General features: G+C 39.0%; 2 protein-coding genes across 2 annotated transcripts; both read right to left on the reverse strand.

Moving 5' to 3' along the window:
• Positions 1-3,984: 3,984 nt before the first annotated feature.
• LOC133117025 (gamma-crystallin M3-like) lies at positions 3,985-4,987 on the reverse strand. Its single transcript, XM_061227090.1, has 3 exons — positions 4,953-4,987; positions 4,526-4,765; positions 3,985-4,260 (listed from the first exon to the last, which is right to left on the reverse strand). Exons 1-3 carry the CDS (start codon positions 4,959-4,961, stop codon positions 3,985-3,987), a joined length of 525 nt encoding a protein of 174 aa, XP_061083074.1. The 5' UTR covers positions 4,962-4,987.
• A 6,937-nt stretch (positions 4,988-11,924) lies between these two features.
• LOC133116314 (gamma-crystallin M3-like) lies at positions 11,925-16,765 on the reverse strand. The gene is made up of 4 exons (XM_061225754.1): positions 16,761-16,765; positions 15,210-15,244; positions 12,394-12,635; positions 11,925-12,200 (listed from the first exon to the last, which is right to left on the reverse strand). Exons 1-4 carry the CDS (start codon positions 16,763-16,765, stop codon positions 11,925-11,927), a joined length of 558 nt encoding a protein of 185 aa, XP_061081738.1.
• Between the last annotated feature and the right edge of the window lie 8 nt (positions 16,766-16,773).

A 16,773-nucleotide genomic window follows, 5' to 3' on the forward strand; every position in this document is an offset into this window, starting at 1 on the left:
CCCTCTGAGTGAACACCACAAATGCACTGACATGCACCAATTTTGCACCTTACTTTTATACCCGACCAAACCCAAAGTACACTCTGGCCCCATTGTGAAAACTCCTGACCCAGCAGCCCAGCACAGAGGGCTTACGTACAGCCCAGCTTGTACAGGGTCATTATCTGCTACTGTGTGCATTTGTGGAGGTACATGTATATATCCATATTGTTTCCTTACACAGAAGCAGAAATTTCTCCACCTGCATATAACAAGTAAACTGCCAAAACTAGGCCTTAAGCAGTTTTACTGATTTTTGCATTATGCACAGTGTATCAAACATCAATGGAGCATTTGTCTCTGAATCTTTGATCTCCTATCTAAATATATCAACCTACACATTTGTTCATTGGCTGTCAATATCATTGTAGTTCAAGCCTCATCAACTACAGTATACCCCCATATATTGAAAACCCAAGCGCACACAATTTGTCCGTTTCTCACATTTATTATTTAACATAAGGGCACAGACAACCTAACAGTGTCATATATCAAAGCATTGTAGTCATACATAAATTGTATTTCATTCCATGTCACTTGGCTGACACTTTTTATTCAAAGCGACTCACAGTTGATAAGACTAAGCAAGATACAATGCCCCTTTGGAGAAATATGGGATTAAGGGCCTTATTCAAGGGTTCAACAGCTGTGTTGGTCTTATTGTGGCAACACCGGGGATCGAACCACTCACCTTGCAGGTCCCAGGGATGTATCTGAACCACTACTCTACAGACTGAACAGGCTTAGATGTACACTACTGCACCTACTTAATTATGCGATTAGCTAATCAGGCAATCATGTGGCAGCAGCAAATAAGTAAGATTTTTGTGGTAAAATATTGTTACAAAATATTGTTGTAAATCCCTTCGTATTATTGAAAAAGGCTCACTGACATGTTGACTCACCCTCTGCTTGTGCTTATAGTCCTTATATTTGGGTTCTAAAAGATTAGTTGATGGTCCGGCACTTTCTACCAAAACATTGTATAGCTGTACAATAATTCAAGCTCATTGGCTGAAAATTGGTTCTAATTGTCACAGCCAATGGCATTTCAATGTCAACGTGTTCACAGAGAATGGGTGGGATAAACAGTGATGTGGTTTGAGCATGTTTGTTGCTGCAATTCCTCTCTTGACCGTTAGAAGTCAGAAATTACCTATTGTACCTTTAATGTTCACATCAGAATGTTGGTGCCAGATGGGCTGGTTTGAATATTTCTGTAACTGCTGATCTCCTTTTCACACGCAACAGTCTCTAGAGTGGACTCAGAATGGTGCGAAAAACTAAAAAACATCCAGTAAGTGGCGGCTATGTGGACGGAAACACCCTGTCAACAGAGAGTGGCCAGACTGGTATGAGCTGAGAGAAAGGCTATGATAACTCAGATAACCACTTTGTACAATTGTAGTGAGCAGAAAAACATTTACCCTGGTCTGATGAATCTTGATTTCTGTTGAGGCATATAGATGGTTGGGTCAGAATTTGGCACCAACAGCATGAATCCATGGACCCAACTTGCCTTGTCAACAGTCCAGGGTGGTGGCGGTGGTGTAATGGAGTGGGGAATGTTTTCTTAGCACACTTTGGGTCTGTTAATACCAATCAATCATCTCTTGAATGCCACAGCCTATTTCAGTATTGTTGCTGACCATGTGCATGCCTTCATGGCCACAATGTACCCATCTTCTAATGGCCACTTCCAGCCTGATAATGCACCATGTCACAAAGCAAAATTTATCTCAAACTGGTTTCATGAACATGACAATGAGTTCAATGTTCTTCAGTGGCCTTCCCAGTCACCGGATCTGAATCCAAGCCAATAGAACACCTTTGGGATGTGGTGGAACGGGAGATTTGGGATGTGGTAGAACGGGAGATTTGGGATGTGGTAGAACGGGAGATTTGGGATGTGGTAGAACGGGATATTTGCAGCAGCTGACAAAGCTGACAAAAAGATGGAACCCAATCTCAAAGGAATGTTTTCAACATCTTGTGGAATCCATGCCATGAATAATTGAGGCTGTTTTGAGAGCAAAAGGAGGCCCTATCCAGTATTAGTATAGTGTTTATAATGAAGTGCTCAGTGAGTGTATATTTAACATGTTCACTAAATACTGTCACTAACTTACGACTTACTCCTGGGTTGCTGCTGAAGGTGGGCTGCCCGTGTAGGTGGTTGTAGTTCAGTGACATTGTGCCCAGTCAAACTCAGATTTTTGGCTTCTCTCACATCATTTAAAAAACGATATATATTTGTAATTTCTATTCATGAGGATTTTAGATTATAAGAGTCAAAATCATTCTAACTATGGCTCATGATATACATATTTAACTAATATACAAATCAGTTGACCATGTAGATAGTAAAACAGTGATAAGGTACTTCCTCATTCAGGGATGGTAGTACCTTGACCCTCAATTCACATTAACAGACTGATTTTCAACAACATTGCCATGACTGCTCTGCAATTTCAGCCAATATGTTATGTGGCAAACACCCAGCTTTAATCATGAGAAAGTTTTTACAGTATGCTGAGGAGGGAAGTTGTGATCTTTAGATAAAGGGATATGTACATATAGCTAGCATGGACTTCTATACAGATTTGACAGGAGGGCAGTGGTGAAAAACTAAGTCAATGATCTTGTTAGCAACATCATTTTCCAAATGACGTAATTGATTAAAACTGAATATTTTTCCCCCCAAACAATTACTAGGCCTAAATTAGCTATAGGCTACTTACCAACAAAGCCAACTTGTGTTAGGTGTGCAATGTTGGGATATTCTACCAACTGAAAGCTACAGTATATTGGATGCTACTATGAAATCATGTAGAATTATATATTTTACAGGCTAAATAACATGGTTTGTTTGCTATGATATTAAACCCACCTTGATTTTAGCTTGATCTCTCTCTCTCTCTCTTTCTCTCTCTCTCTCTGTCTGTCTCAAGGTCGTGGAACTGCAAGAAACGCTGTATGAAATTGCTGGATGATGTGTGTGATGCACAAAAACAAAAAAATGGGAAAAGGGATACATATAATTTATTTACAATAACATGTGAGGAAGCCTACAGACAGAATAGTGTTCAACTCTATTTAATCAGTCCACTCACTTTGATATTTATGTTTTGTCTGTTGCTTTAACAAATCTTTGAATGTCTCGGCTCAGTTTTTAACATGAATGCCTTTGTTTCAGAAGCTTCTTTTTAATTATTGTGCAATATAATTGTTAATACAGACCACACTAAGCGCATGTAGTCTTTTAATAACATTTTGATTAGAATTTTATCAATATTATTCACATATTGCTGTCACTTTGAAACAACCAAACTGATTACATTTACAGTTCGTAGGCTGAACATTTATTCTCTTCAGATGTTTTGGCTGTTGACAGATATCATAAAATATCATGAGATAATATCCAGCAGAGGGTGCAGAACAGGCAGACTAGTTTGGGTGGCCTGGAGCCAGTGCATATTATAATGCATATTTCATGTTTAAATTACCAGTATTTTTACAGGTCTGCCATTTGTGAAAACAATGACAATTAGATTAATTTAGCTTTACCATGATGTAAGAAATAAGTGACTAGACTTGCCAGACCTGCCATTTTCTTTCACCAAAATCAAATCTTCAGTGTCATTATCAAATGCCAATCCATGTCTGAATATTGCTAGTCAATAATTCACAAAGATGAAAAAAAAATCTGGAAAATCAGGTGTGTATGTGTGTGTGTGTATGTATGTATGTGTATGTGTGTGTGTATGTATGTGTACGTGTAAAATTCTCTCTATATAAATATATTTGTGTGTTTGGGTATTCACAAAGAAGCAGTAATAATGTCTTCAGCAAACACTGGACAACCATGTTCAATTAAAACAACTATTTATTGGATATCTACAGTTAATATCTACAGTACATTTTTGTATTGTGACTTGTATAACTTTAACAGGAGTCCATGATGCGCCTCATGGACATCCATCTCATGTTGCTGTATCCCATATCTCTGAAGCTCCTGTACTCCCCAGGCCTCATGTACATCATCCTGCCTCTGTAGTGGGGCTGCTCGTACATCAGCCAGTGGCCGTCCATCACATTGCAGGACTGGCAGTCAGACATGCGGTAACGGTCCATGATGGAGTCACAGTCATCCATCATCTCGTTCATCTGACCTCCAAACTGCTCTCTCTCGTAGATCCTCATCCTGAACTGCCCTCTGTGCTGTTGGTGAGCAAAAACAGAGAGACATTAAAAAACAGACACATAGCAGCTAATACAACATTCTAGGAGGATATTGCTAAAACATGCAATCAGCCTAAAATTATGATTAAGAAACCTTTTGCCTTTCGATGAAAGGTGGAACTTTCCATGTTACTGTAGGTAGCACTACACTGGAAAAACCAAATAATTGATCTTAACAAGTATTATATTATTTAAACTTGGCTCCCAGTAGGCTGTCTGTTTCTGGTGATAGAATAGAACTCACCATGGGGATCATTCTGCAGGAGCGGATGTTCTCGAACATGCCCATACGGGAGTAGTCGGAGTACTCTCCCCTCCTCATGTAGTACTGGTTCCCCATGTAGTTGGGACGGTCGTAGACCATGAAGCAGCCGCTCTCCACCCTGCAGGAGTTGCAGCGGCTCAGGTAGGAGCTGAAATCAGCACAGTCGCTGGAGCACTCATAGGAGCGACCGCCAAAGTTCCTGTCCTCGTAGAAGGTGATCTGAAACAAAATTTTTAAAAAGTCTGACCTCTTGACCCATAACTCAAACCAGGGATAACCTACTTTAGTATCCTCCTCTCTTCAAATTAAATTTTTTTTGGTACAAACTGTATCAGTATTGAGACATATGTTCATCTTAAGAGACATTTACTCCATGCTAATGTCCAGAAGAGGCACCGAGTCTTACCCTGCCCATGATGATAGCTGTTCTGATCGGTGAGATCTAACCAGGGAGCTGTGCTGAACTCATACAGACCCTCTCCCTACTTTTATACCCAACTTACAACTCAAACCAGCTGCGGTACCATTGTGTGAAAGCCCCTGACTCATCACTGCAGTAGCTCAGCTTTCTGTTTGTTTGCGGAGGATAGTACAGTAAAGGGTTATTATTTTCCTCTTCTATACTCTTTCTATTGCATTCTGGAAACATTGGGAAAAGTCTCCCTGCCCGAAACCAATTCAGAACAAAGCATGTATCCAAATGTGCTTTGTATGGCACAGAAGAGCCTCGGTCATTGCATTCATGCCTCAGCAGACATGCCTGCTAATTGTGAGTTCTGGATTCATAACCAGTTTTTTTTTATTTATGAACTGTGTAGAATATTCAGAGATTCAGCAACTGCCACTGTTTCATTTCAGAAAGTTAAGAATGTCTTTAAAACATTACGTTAAGATCATAGACAGTCCGTAATATCCTGTATTCGATCTGTTCGTTTTTTCTGTGTTTCTGTAACTTTATTATTTTTCATATTCATGCCTGGTTTTCCGTTTACATTCATTGTTCATTCCACTAGTCTTCCCCCATGATGTCTGTGTTTTACGTAGTTCTGAGCCAGTCACTACCCTGTCTGCATGATTCACTATTCAGGTTTTCGGAATTTTCCAGTTTCCCACGATTCCTTCTCCATCTCGCTTTACTTGCTTCCCGCTTTCTCTCCATTCTTGTTTGTAGATAGCACTAATCTACTAATCCTGACAAACATAGAATTTGTACAGTGCTAATTATATTAACACACTTAACTAATTAACTAACATTCACTAGTTTTGGCTATTTATAGTTTAGTCACGTAACTAAGATATTAACATTCTCCCTATTTCTGCACTGCTCTGTAGCTCCACCTTCCCGTTCCAGCTCTGATTGCCTGCCTTAATTCAGCGAAGTGTTCGCACCTGTTCTCTCACTATCACTGCATTCCTTAAGTCTGTGCAATTGTCTACTACCTAATCCCAAGACGTTTGTATTACTTGTGTGCAGATGTGAATCCAGTTCCGCGTCCCTTCTTATTGAATGATTGCCCTTTCCTATGTCTCACCTAATGTCTATTTGTTAGATCGCCCTCTCTCCCATGCCCCACCTAGTTTGTCTCATTCTTCAGTGTATTTATACCCCAGTCTGAGTCTTCACCTTTGTCAGAATGTTGATCATAATTTCAGTGCCGATTGTGTGTAAGCCTATTATTTTTGGGATTCCTGAGACACCCTTTTGCCTGACTTCGAGTTTGCTTATTCCATTCTGTTTTGGTTGCCTGGCTTTGACCCTTGGATAAAGACAAAACATTTTTAATACTGTTGTCTGCGTTTGGGTTTCATATTTTATTTGAAGTAACATTCTTAATGAGAATTCTCACACAGCACTTCATAGTTTGCATTTTACATAAACAATTCATGGGATGTTCCATTTCATCGCATATACTGTATCTGTATACCTGTATATCTATGTTCTTCCTCACTTTTGAAAGTCGCTCTGGATAAGAGTGTCTGCTGAATGTTGTACTATAATGCAGTTTGAGATGGGCTAACAGTAACACTGAAAGAATCTCCATGTTATTGAAATCACCTATTGTACACCTTGCAGCTAGCCAGTTGTTGTTTTAGTCGCATCCAAACCTAAATAAAACAATAGCCATCCAATAATGACCAACCTGAAGATTTTTACCTTCTTGAGCATAATAAACATTGTCTTTATTGTTGTACAGCTGCCAGACATTATCATTCAGTTGGCTATTTGTACCCTGGTGTGAAATCCAGCTATGCCATTTTGACCAGCTTGAAAATGAAGCTGGCTATGAGCTGGTCAACCAGCATGGCCAAACTGGTCATAAAGCTGGTCTAGCTGGGTATGAGCTGTGAGAGCTGGTAACTTGTGTGAGCTAGTAGCTGGTCAACCAGCTATCAGCTATTTCAAAACATAGCTTGAGCTTATCAAACTATGTCAAGTTGGGAGCTAAACTGAACTGCTTGTGTGTGCCAAAGATTATAATAGCACTTGTTATTGTAGTACTTGGGGTACTGCCAACCGTGTTATGCTAATTGGTTAGTTGATGTACTTTTCAAGGGTTCAATTTGTATCTATGTGATCATGCTAGGACTCGGAACTGTACTTTCCTCTAGGTTCCAGAATGTACTTATCCCGGGGTTTGATCTGCACTTAACTGTCCATCACTCAAGATAAGAGCTTCAGCTAAATGCCTTTAATGTAATGCAATGTAACTCTTCAATCAGCTAAACCATATTGAGTTGGGAGCTGGTCTGAACTAATCACCCAGCCACCAGCTGTTTCTTGAGCTGTTTATTCAGAAGGACAGGGATTTCTAATATTTTCAGGGTTTCCCAACCTTACTGTGTAACCAGGAGTGGTGAAGCAATAAATATGAATGTGCATGCTTGTGTTACTGAATTTTGCTGTGCTTCTAACGAAGCAGGCTCAATAGCAGAAAGATGCAGTCTGATATAAAGTTATACGAAAAAAAGCTGCAGCATTCCAGCAAGCTAGACCAGTGTTATGACCAGTTTGACCAGCTCAAATCAACATTTTTGGTGGAGGTGAACCTCTCTAACTTTTAAACTTTTACCCCCTCCCGATTGCAATATTTAAGCTATGTTTTCCTGATCCAGTATTTCAGGTCATTTGAGGCAGCCTTCAGTGTTGTATATGGGCAGCGGGGTTACGTATAGCCCTTACAATTTTTCAATGGCCATAATATGGCTACTCACGATAATAACACAATACTGATGTATGTCATATAGAATTTTATTTCTGGGTGAAATTAGAGGGATGAGACTGAGAACCTACATGATTTGTAGTTCTGGGCTGCGCTTCCCGAAGCCTTTTTAATGCTACATCGTTCAGAAGTTATACCTTAAACTCTGGATTAACATTTCAGCGTGTTTCTCAAAACGTTCTTAGCTAAGTATACCTTCTGTACGTCGTACTTTCATATGGTTGATCTGGACCACTCTTGGCTAAACGTTATCGATATTCAGCTCACTCACGACCGCAAGCCTCTGAAATCAGCTGTTGCTCTTAGTTAATCTGTTAAACAATATGTACACAGCAATATGTTTTGCTTGTAGGTGCACTTTTATTGAAAACATCAGCTAATCAGAGAAAATATGGAATTATATCAGTAATGTCATGGTGCTTCTGGCAAATAAACCCTGATTGCAAAGTAATTTAAGGCACCATGACAAAGATACTAAAATAATGTAAATAAAACATAACATGTAGGCGTATTGCTTGGTAGCGTAGCAACACACCGCACCACAAACCGTATATATAATTTGGCGAAAATTATATAAACACTACTTTCTCCCATAACGCAGTCAAGCAGTCGCTGGAGGGCATAATCGATCTTAGAGTGAGTCGGGCCTAGTAACGTCACACGTAGAAGCGATCCCTTAAGCAACCGCCTAAGTGATAATTTGGGGAACACACTTAGAAAAGTAAACAACTTTAGTGAGGCATATCTTTCGAGTCTTCGTAAAATAGTAAGAGACATCGCTTTCCAAAATGTTTTCCAACACAGGCTAATAATAGGCCTATTAAAAAAATTGGAGTTTTAGAAAAAAAAAAAAAAAAAGTTTATTTTTTTTAAACTTTTGTTTAGCAAGCTAGCTATAGCTAGCATTACATTTAATTTTTGACTTTTCATTAAAATTCTTTTGACTTGCAATGCAGGCTGCCAGCTAGCCAAAATATTAATAAACACAAATGCCGGTATCCTAATTATTTTGTTGTGGTTAGGCCTAATCTTAAAAAAGACATCAAAATGTATAAAATGCAGTAAAATTCAGAATGTTTTAACATGACCATTGAAAAATTCCTTTCATTACCTTGTGGTTGTCACAGATTTCTGAAGGACTGCTTCTCCAAACACACCTTTTCTAAATAAATCCTGTACTTGACCGACTTTTTATTTTGTGGTGGTTCTCCACAGATGAGTCACTGTAGACACTTCCTAACAGTTTATTGTGCAGGCTGGGTAACGTGGGATGTGGCATATTATAAATGAAGAAGAACATATTTCTGACCATTGGAACAGTAATGTTACATTTTCTGGTCAGAAGAAAGTGATTAAGACTTCAGCTATGTAAGTAGACCTGAAGTTATAGCCAAATGGAAAGAGTTCATGTCTGAAGACAAGACTTGAGTGTTGCCCAATGCAAATGCATTGTTGTAGGCTATTAACTTATTGTAAATGTTACGTATTTAACGTTTTAATTTATGCTGCTTCAGCTAATTTACGACCAGAGCTAGTAATACTATATTTTATTTAAGTGTGGTGGACACACTGTAATGTTAACCTTACTCAACTAGGCTGTTAGCTGATTTGTTGGCATATTTCCCCTTGATATGCCACCTAAGTTGCAGTGAATAACTGACAACCTATAGCATAAACGTATTGCCAGAATTTTATTTTATTTACAATTACTGCACATAATTAGGCAGCCTGAGCCAACAAGTTAAGTTAAATGGCATATCACAAGTTACAAGTAGGCCCATGACAGCTGGCAGAAACTAAACAAATAGTGTTTTAAGTCATCAATACAGTGGGCCAGCTGTCTTATGAGGTCATTTGAATTCAATGAATACACAGATACAAGAACACAACAACCACCGCTACAATACCAGCTACCAGTGTTTAAAGTGGTACGACAATAGACGGATCGAATGTTAAAAATTAAACTTAAAGGTACAATAAGGTAAGATTTTTGTGTGAAAACATTGTTACAAGACCATTGTAAATCCCTTCCTATCACTGAAATGGGCTCACTGACATATTCATAGTCCTTAAAATCGGTTTCAAAAATATGCAGTTGACGGGTCTGCACTCTGTAACAAAACATGATATGGCTGTACAATAATTCAAGGGTTGAAAATTGACACTAATTAGGGATGTGACAAATCATCATTTTTTGTAACCGGTTACCAACCCATTTTTTAAACGGTTAACCGATACTGCTTATGACCACTAGGGGTTGTATCTTTTTTTATTTTTATTTTTTATACATTTTTTTTACTGGATTACTGAGAAATTGAATTGCATTTTCAAACTTTATTTTGGGCCATCTCAATAGTTAAGTGTCAACATTGTAAGTCCGATAATACTAAGTCAGCCTAACTGCCAAATTAAATATTTACATTAACATTGAAATTGTGCAGTGTAACAACAGTTAAATCCCTGTAGTTTACGTCCAGGCATGCTGGTCGATCGTGTAATTTTTTTAAATGCATCGGTGAAAATGATAATTCTTCAAGTTTTCATCCCCCTTCTGTTTGGCTTCTGCCTGATAGACTTGATTGGCATGAAATCTGTAAATATGCTGCTGTTAACAACTTTGTTTACAGATGGGGTTGTGCACTCAAAGGTTTGTGGTCACGCAATCTTTGCCTAATATAATATAACACCGTTACCATCAATAAATCATTAGGCGACTGGTCTAATGATTTTACTTTCATGCCAATACAGGTCTCTGTACAACTTTATATACCTTTATGGAACAGTAAACTTACATTTTATATGCCAATGCATTTTATATGGTGCGGGGCAATCGTGGTGGTGAGATTAACATGCTCCATTTTTCGCTGAAAGCAGGGAATCTTCGCTATCAATATCCGATGGATAAATAGCCTAATGATAATGTACTGCTTTATTTATTTTTATGTAGATACCGCATTGTTAAATTTGCCGGTAGTTTGAATTTGCGTGTCAACGAATAAACACGGATCTATGTTACAATAAGCCAATAAGTCAACCAACAGCTACAGAAATTATTTTATAACTCTAATACTGTATCATTCAATTCCCTGTGTTGGTTGCATTTAAACCCCCTGAAATGACCAGATTGCTTGCTCGAACTACTCAAGCCTGTCGATTGCTAGTTTAGAATAATTTAGAACCGCAATAATACGCCTGATGGTGAACATACACTTACTTTAAACTGAGCTTGCCATTTCACCTTCAGAATTTTTTTTTGTTTATCAGTTTTTTGTGAACGTTTACAAATAAGTTTCAGTTAACCGTTTAACTGTTCATACCCTTAGTTCTAATAACCACAGCCAATGGCGTTTCAACATCAGCGTGTTCACAGAGAAGAGGTGGGAAAAACAGTGTTGTGGTTTGAGCGTGTTTGTTGCTGCTATTCCTCTCTTGACCTTTAGAAGTTTGAAATTACCTATTGTACCTTTAAAATTAAGAAAATGAACGTAACACTCTGAAAGTTGTTTCCAGCGTCTGTGCCTCAATCTTTCATCTGTAGTCAGTGCTGTAGCTAGCATTGTCAGCCCTGGAATCTGACTAGCTAACAAGCAATATGTTCTTAACGAGAAGTGGCTAATATTAGCTAGCTAGTTTGCCAACGTGGCTCTGGTCATGGTCTCCGGCTGGTTAAATTCAGTTATATTTCATTATTTTCAACATCTGTTAGCTAACATGCTGTGAATTAAAGTCATGAATACTTTTAGAAATCATCACAGTAGTGATGCTGCTAATTCGCAATTGTCCGTGCCCGTGAATTTGGAACAGGATAATTCGCATTTCTAATCTATTCTACACATTGCTGATTTCCCTGAGACTTTCTCACTACATACAACTTATAAGTGATAAAAATATATCTTAAAATTAGTGCATATATTGTACATTTTAAAGATTAAGGTGGCAAGTGGGTCACGAGTCCATTTGGTATCTGAGGGATTAATTAAACTGTAGTTAGTTAGTAATGTGGAAATGTATTGTTGTGGTGACCCATGAAATAAATTCCTGCAGTAAACGTCTTGTGTTTCAGACCTGCTTGGATAGAGTAAATACAAAATCACATAGAATATTTTAAATATGTTTTATTTTCTATCCATGGTTATTTCCAGTGCTGAGAGCTGACTTTAACAGGAGTCCATGATACGGCGCATGGACATCCATCTCATGTTGCTGTATCCCATATCTCTGAAGCTCCTGTACTCCCCAGGCCTCATGTACATCATCCTGCCTCTGTAGTGGGGCTGTTCGTACATCAGCCAGTGGCCGTCCATCACATTGCAGGACTGGCAGTCAGACATGCGGTAACGGTCCATGATGGAGTCACAGTCATCCATCATCTCGTTCATCTGACCTCCATATTGCTCCCTCTCGTAGATCCTCATCCTGAACTGTCCTCTGTGCTGTTGGTTGAGAGTTTAAACATATACAAATTTTAAGCTGGCAAATATATGCAACAACATTTAAGGGAGAACTTGGTTATAAGTTAAATTACTAAATTCAGTAATCCAATCATTATACTTATGTATGTGACACACAAATATAACAAAATAAAGGTCACATTTTAGTTTGTTTTGCTGATAGAAAATAACTCACCATGGGGATCATTCTGCAGGAGCGGATGTTCTCGAACATGCCCATACGTGAGTAGTCGGAGTACTCTCCCCTCCTCATGAAATACTGGTTCCCCATGTAGTTGGGACGGTCGTAGACCATGAAGCAGCCGCTCTCCACCCTGCAGGAGTTGCAGCGGCTGAGGTAGGGGCTGAAATCAGCACAGTCGCTCGAACAGTCATAGGAGCGACCGCCAAAGTTCCTGTCCTCGTAGAAGGTGATCTGAGAAAGAAAATAAAAACATTTTTCTGTAAGAAAGATTATACAAATACAAATGACCTGATTCCTTTGATTTCAATTTAAATTAAATAAGCCAGTTGTAGGATTGAGTACTGTTATTATTTGAAAAACCTCTGTTTTTTTATAACATAAATGTTGTCTAGCATACATTTTAGATGCTAACAAATCTGTGTAGAGCAAGGCTGCACATGGTATGAATGCAATGCGCGGTGTTGGATGGGTTTACAAAGTCAGAGGAATCAACACAAGATGGAATAGCAAGTAGCAGCTATTCAAATAACATGGTGTATTTGATGCTTTCTTTTTCCGTTTTGTCAGTGCCTATGCAGTCCCTGCACCCCATATGAATCTTACTCTGCCCATGATGGTAGCTGGTCTGCTGTCAAAGCTGCACTGGTGGCTGTCCCTCACACAGGCCCGCTGCCATATTTATACCCACCATGCCTCTGAAGTGCCTGTGTGCCCATTGTGTGAATCCCCTGACTCATCTGCCCATTCAGGGTGTGTGCGGCCTGCTGTTTAACGCAGACTCTAAAGGGTTATTATTTGGTTGTGAATGCGTTTCAAGGTAAGGGCTTATTTCTATATTGTTCCCCCTCATGCTGCGGAAGAACAGAATATTCTCCCTCTTTAATGAAAGTCATTCAGACACACACAAGGCAATGATCTGTCTTGTGTTTGTATGAGTGGTGGACAGTCCAGGACCTTCAATTATATTATATAGTGTTTAAGTAAATGTAATAACCATGCACTCTTTTACCGACTTTAAAATTTGCTCTTGACCTGAGAGTGGTTTCCCCAACCAGCTACATCCCTCTTCAGTGATTGATCTTTCAGGGATGGCATGGTGTAAGGAAGTGTCCACGTAGTAAAGTTCCTAGAGTGCCTACCTTCTAATGCTTCAATTGACCATACTGAAAGGAATATTGTTGGTTCATTTGCTATATTATTATTATTATTATTATTACTATTTCTGCAAAACATCAACATTTCACATAATTCAATCAATAAAATGGAAAAGAACCACCTTCAACTTCTTTAGCAGAACATGAATGTGCGTTATCCTACTAAGCATAATCAATTATGATAATTACAGAATAGTACAAGTAGCTAGTGAGAGTTGGAGCAGAGAGCATGTACTGCATAATCACAGGAAAATAGGGCCATGCGATAATCGCACAGATATACAGTCCATGGTCACAGTCACACTGTAACTATTCGTGGCCTGTATATTTGACAGAAACTATATCTGTCTGTATTCACATAAATATGGAAGTGGGCATGGCTTATAATTTGGAAGATGTATACACAAGAGGAACGGTAAGTTTTCGAGTCTACATTGGCATTGTAACGGTTTTGATAAATTATGCTTTTTGTCGCACATCGTGAAGCACTGCTGGTAGGACAGGAAAGCAGGACACAGAGGGTTCCAAAAATGACGGTTGCAACAGAAGCTGGAGAGAGAGAGCATCTGCCCACAAATGGAAAAATAAACAAAAGAGACAAATTGGTGTAAACCAAATCGATTTTTCCTTGGACTCTGGAATAAGGGAATCTGCCAGTAGCCCTGAGATGCTGACATCGCTTGCATCGGCTGGTGTTGGTTTTCCTGCAGGTTGCAGTGGGTGTCGTAAGGTGGTGCGGTGGGGGTTCAATCTCTTCTGGCACACCTGATTGTCGGTCCTGCGTTGTTATGCAGTAGTGTTTTCTGTTCAAAGAAACACCCTAGCCCCCCAGTGGTGGAACAAGCTTCCCACAGACTGCTCCGTCAATGCCCATTTTCTGCTGTGGTATGAAGACACATCTCTTCAGAGTACCTCTCTCACATGCTCTAAAACTGCTCCTACTACAGGAGGAAACGCTAGCACTCGCTATTTACACTTGAGCTGTTGGGGTTAGAATCTGTCTATTCATGGGGTTCAAAATCCCTGGCGGCCATGCTTCCGTCTACAGAGATAAAGTATGAACACATAAGCAATGGGGATTGCCCATCATTTTTATTTAAATAATTTATTGGAAGGAATATTTGCATTGTTCTGAGTGACTCATTGAGTAATTGTATTTCCAGTTTCTTCCCCAGTGGAAAGCATGGCTCATTCCCATTTAGTGAAAATCACAAGTTCTTTCTTATTCCAGTAATATGGAATTTCCATGATTTTCCAATGAATGAAAAAAGAATGAATGAATGAAAATCTTGTGGTCACCTTTGGGAATTAAAAAACATTTGTGTACTATGCATTATCAGTGATGGCTGCTGAGCTGAAAATTGAGGAGGTAGGAAAAATACTCCTTCAACTAATTATTGGTCTTGACTTGTTTTAAGTAATTTCCTTTGATTAACAATACACAGATGAAGTCATAAATACTCGACACCATCAGGTATAGGCAGTTCTCCTCAATTTGATTACATGAGAAACAAAACACTTTTTATTTTTGTATTGTGCACATTTCAATGAAGGCTATTCAAAACTGTGGACACATGAGATTTCCACACTCATATTCATGGCACAAGGAACAACATCCAAATGATCTTCAAGCACAGCCTTTATTGCAGGTTGTGCCAAAAGCTAACGTGGCGGTTGACAGAGTAGAACTTTTTTCATGATGTGTACTCAGTGAATAAACATGATTTTTCAATTCAGTTCAATTCAGTTTTATTTGTATAGTGCTTTTCACAGAAGACTGTCCCAAAGACACTTTACAGAGTAACAGAAGGGAAAAATGGGGAAATACCAGACCTAAGCCCCCAGATAGCACATGAGGTAAGAAATAAAAATTTCAAACTGGCAAGAAAAAACTCCCCAATGGAAATAAATCTGGGGAGCAACCCAGCTATAGAGGGATGCACATTCTCTGCTAACCAATGTTATTTATTAAGCTTTATTTATACAGGGTAAGTTAACTGAGCACACATGCCCTGTTAATGCCCGCCCAAGTAGCCTAGCCTGTTGTTGAGATGGTAACAGTTGAGGTATTAAACTAGCGGGTAAAGTAGAACGTCCACATGGAGGGATGTAAGATATGCAGTTCAGAGGGTTGGGGGGATGAATCTGTGGCTCCAGGATGTGTGGAAGCGTGGGCCTGAACCAGGGGAGGAACAGAGCAAGACCTTAAATATGTGCTATACTTGACTGGTAGTCAGTGCAGTGATGCTAGTACTGGAGTAATATGCTCATACTGCTTAGTCCAAGTCGAGATGCGAGTGGCTGCATTTTGCATGAGCTGGAGATTCTGTAGGGAGGAATAAGGGCACCCAGATAGCAGGGCATGATCGTATTCTAACCTAGATGTAACAAAAGCATGGATCAGTTTATCTGCATCCCCTACTGATAAGAAGTGCCTAATTTTAGCCATGTTCTGTAACCGAAAGAAAGTCACTTTGGATTTGTTTTTTTTACGTGCATATCAAAAGTTAGGTCTGGGTATAGTGTATCAATAGTAACACCAAGGTTTTTCACTGCAATATTCCGTTCAACAAAACAACCATAATCTTGTGTTAAAGCACACATTTTCTCCCTAGGTATTAAAGTTAAAGTTAAAGTTAGAAAGCTTCCAAGCCTTTATCTCTGAAATACAAGCACAGAAACCAAGAAATCGGCAGTCCTTTTCAGGTTTCATTGCACTATACACTCAGTGAGCACTTTATTAGGTCTTTATGAGACTCATTTTTTGCTTGATCCTAACGCTTTCTAACAAATTTGCATCACATTTAATCATTACAAAATTAGCCCTGTTAGCCAGTACAATTACAGGTTTATATCTATATAAAAAGTCCAAATCCTGTAATTGCACGTATATTCATTATGTGAATGCATTGATATTCCAAAACTGTCCGTCACCTGAATATGACACAGTATACCTTGTTGGAAAGGATAGGCAACCCCGTACAAGAAGCATGCCATGTATTACATTAGTTTGGTACTGAAATATGTTAATAGGAAGCCCTACATAACTCCTTTGTTGCCTTTTATCAAGTAAATATTGTACATTATCAGGTGACAACATAAAACTGTGCCTTGCAGAAGCCAGATAAAATTAATTGCCAATGAATGTTTTCTGCTCTGTACAGCAGAGTGTTGGTACCATTCAAAACGTATACACCACATCACCACATGATAAAAC

Source organism: Conger conger, chromosome 17 (genome assembly GCF_963514075.1).
Source record: "Conger conger chromosome 17, fConCon1.1, whole genome shotgun sequence".
In the NCBI taxonomy this organism is placed as follows: Eukaryota; Metazoa; Chordata; class Actinopteri; order Anguilliformes; family Congridae; genus Conger; species Conger conger.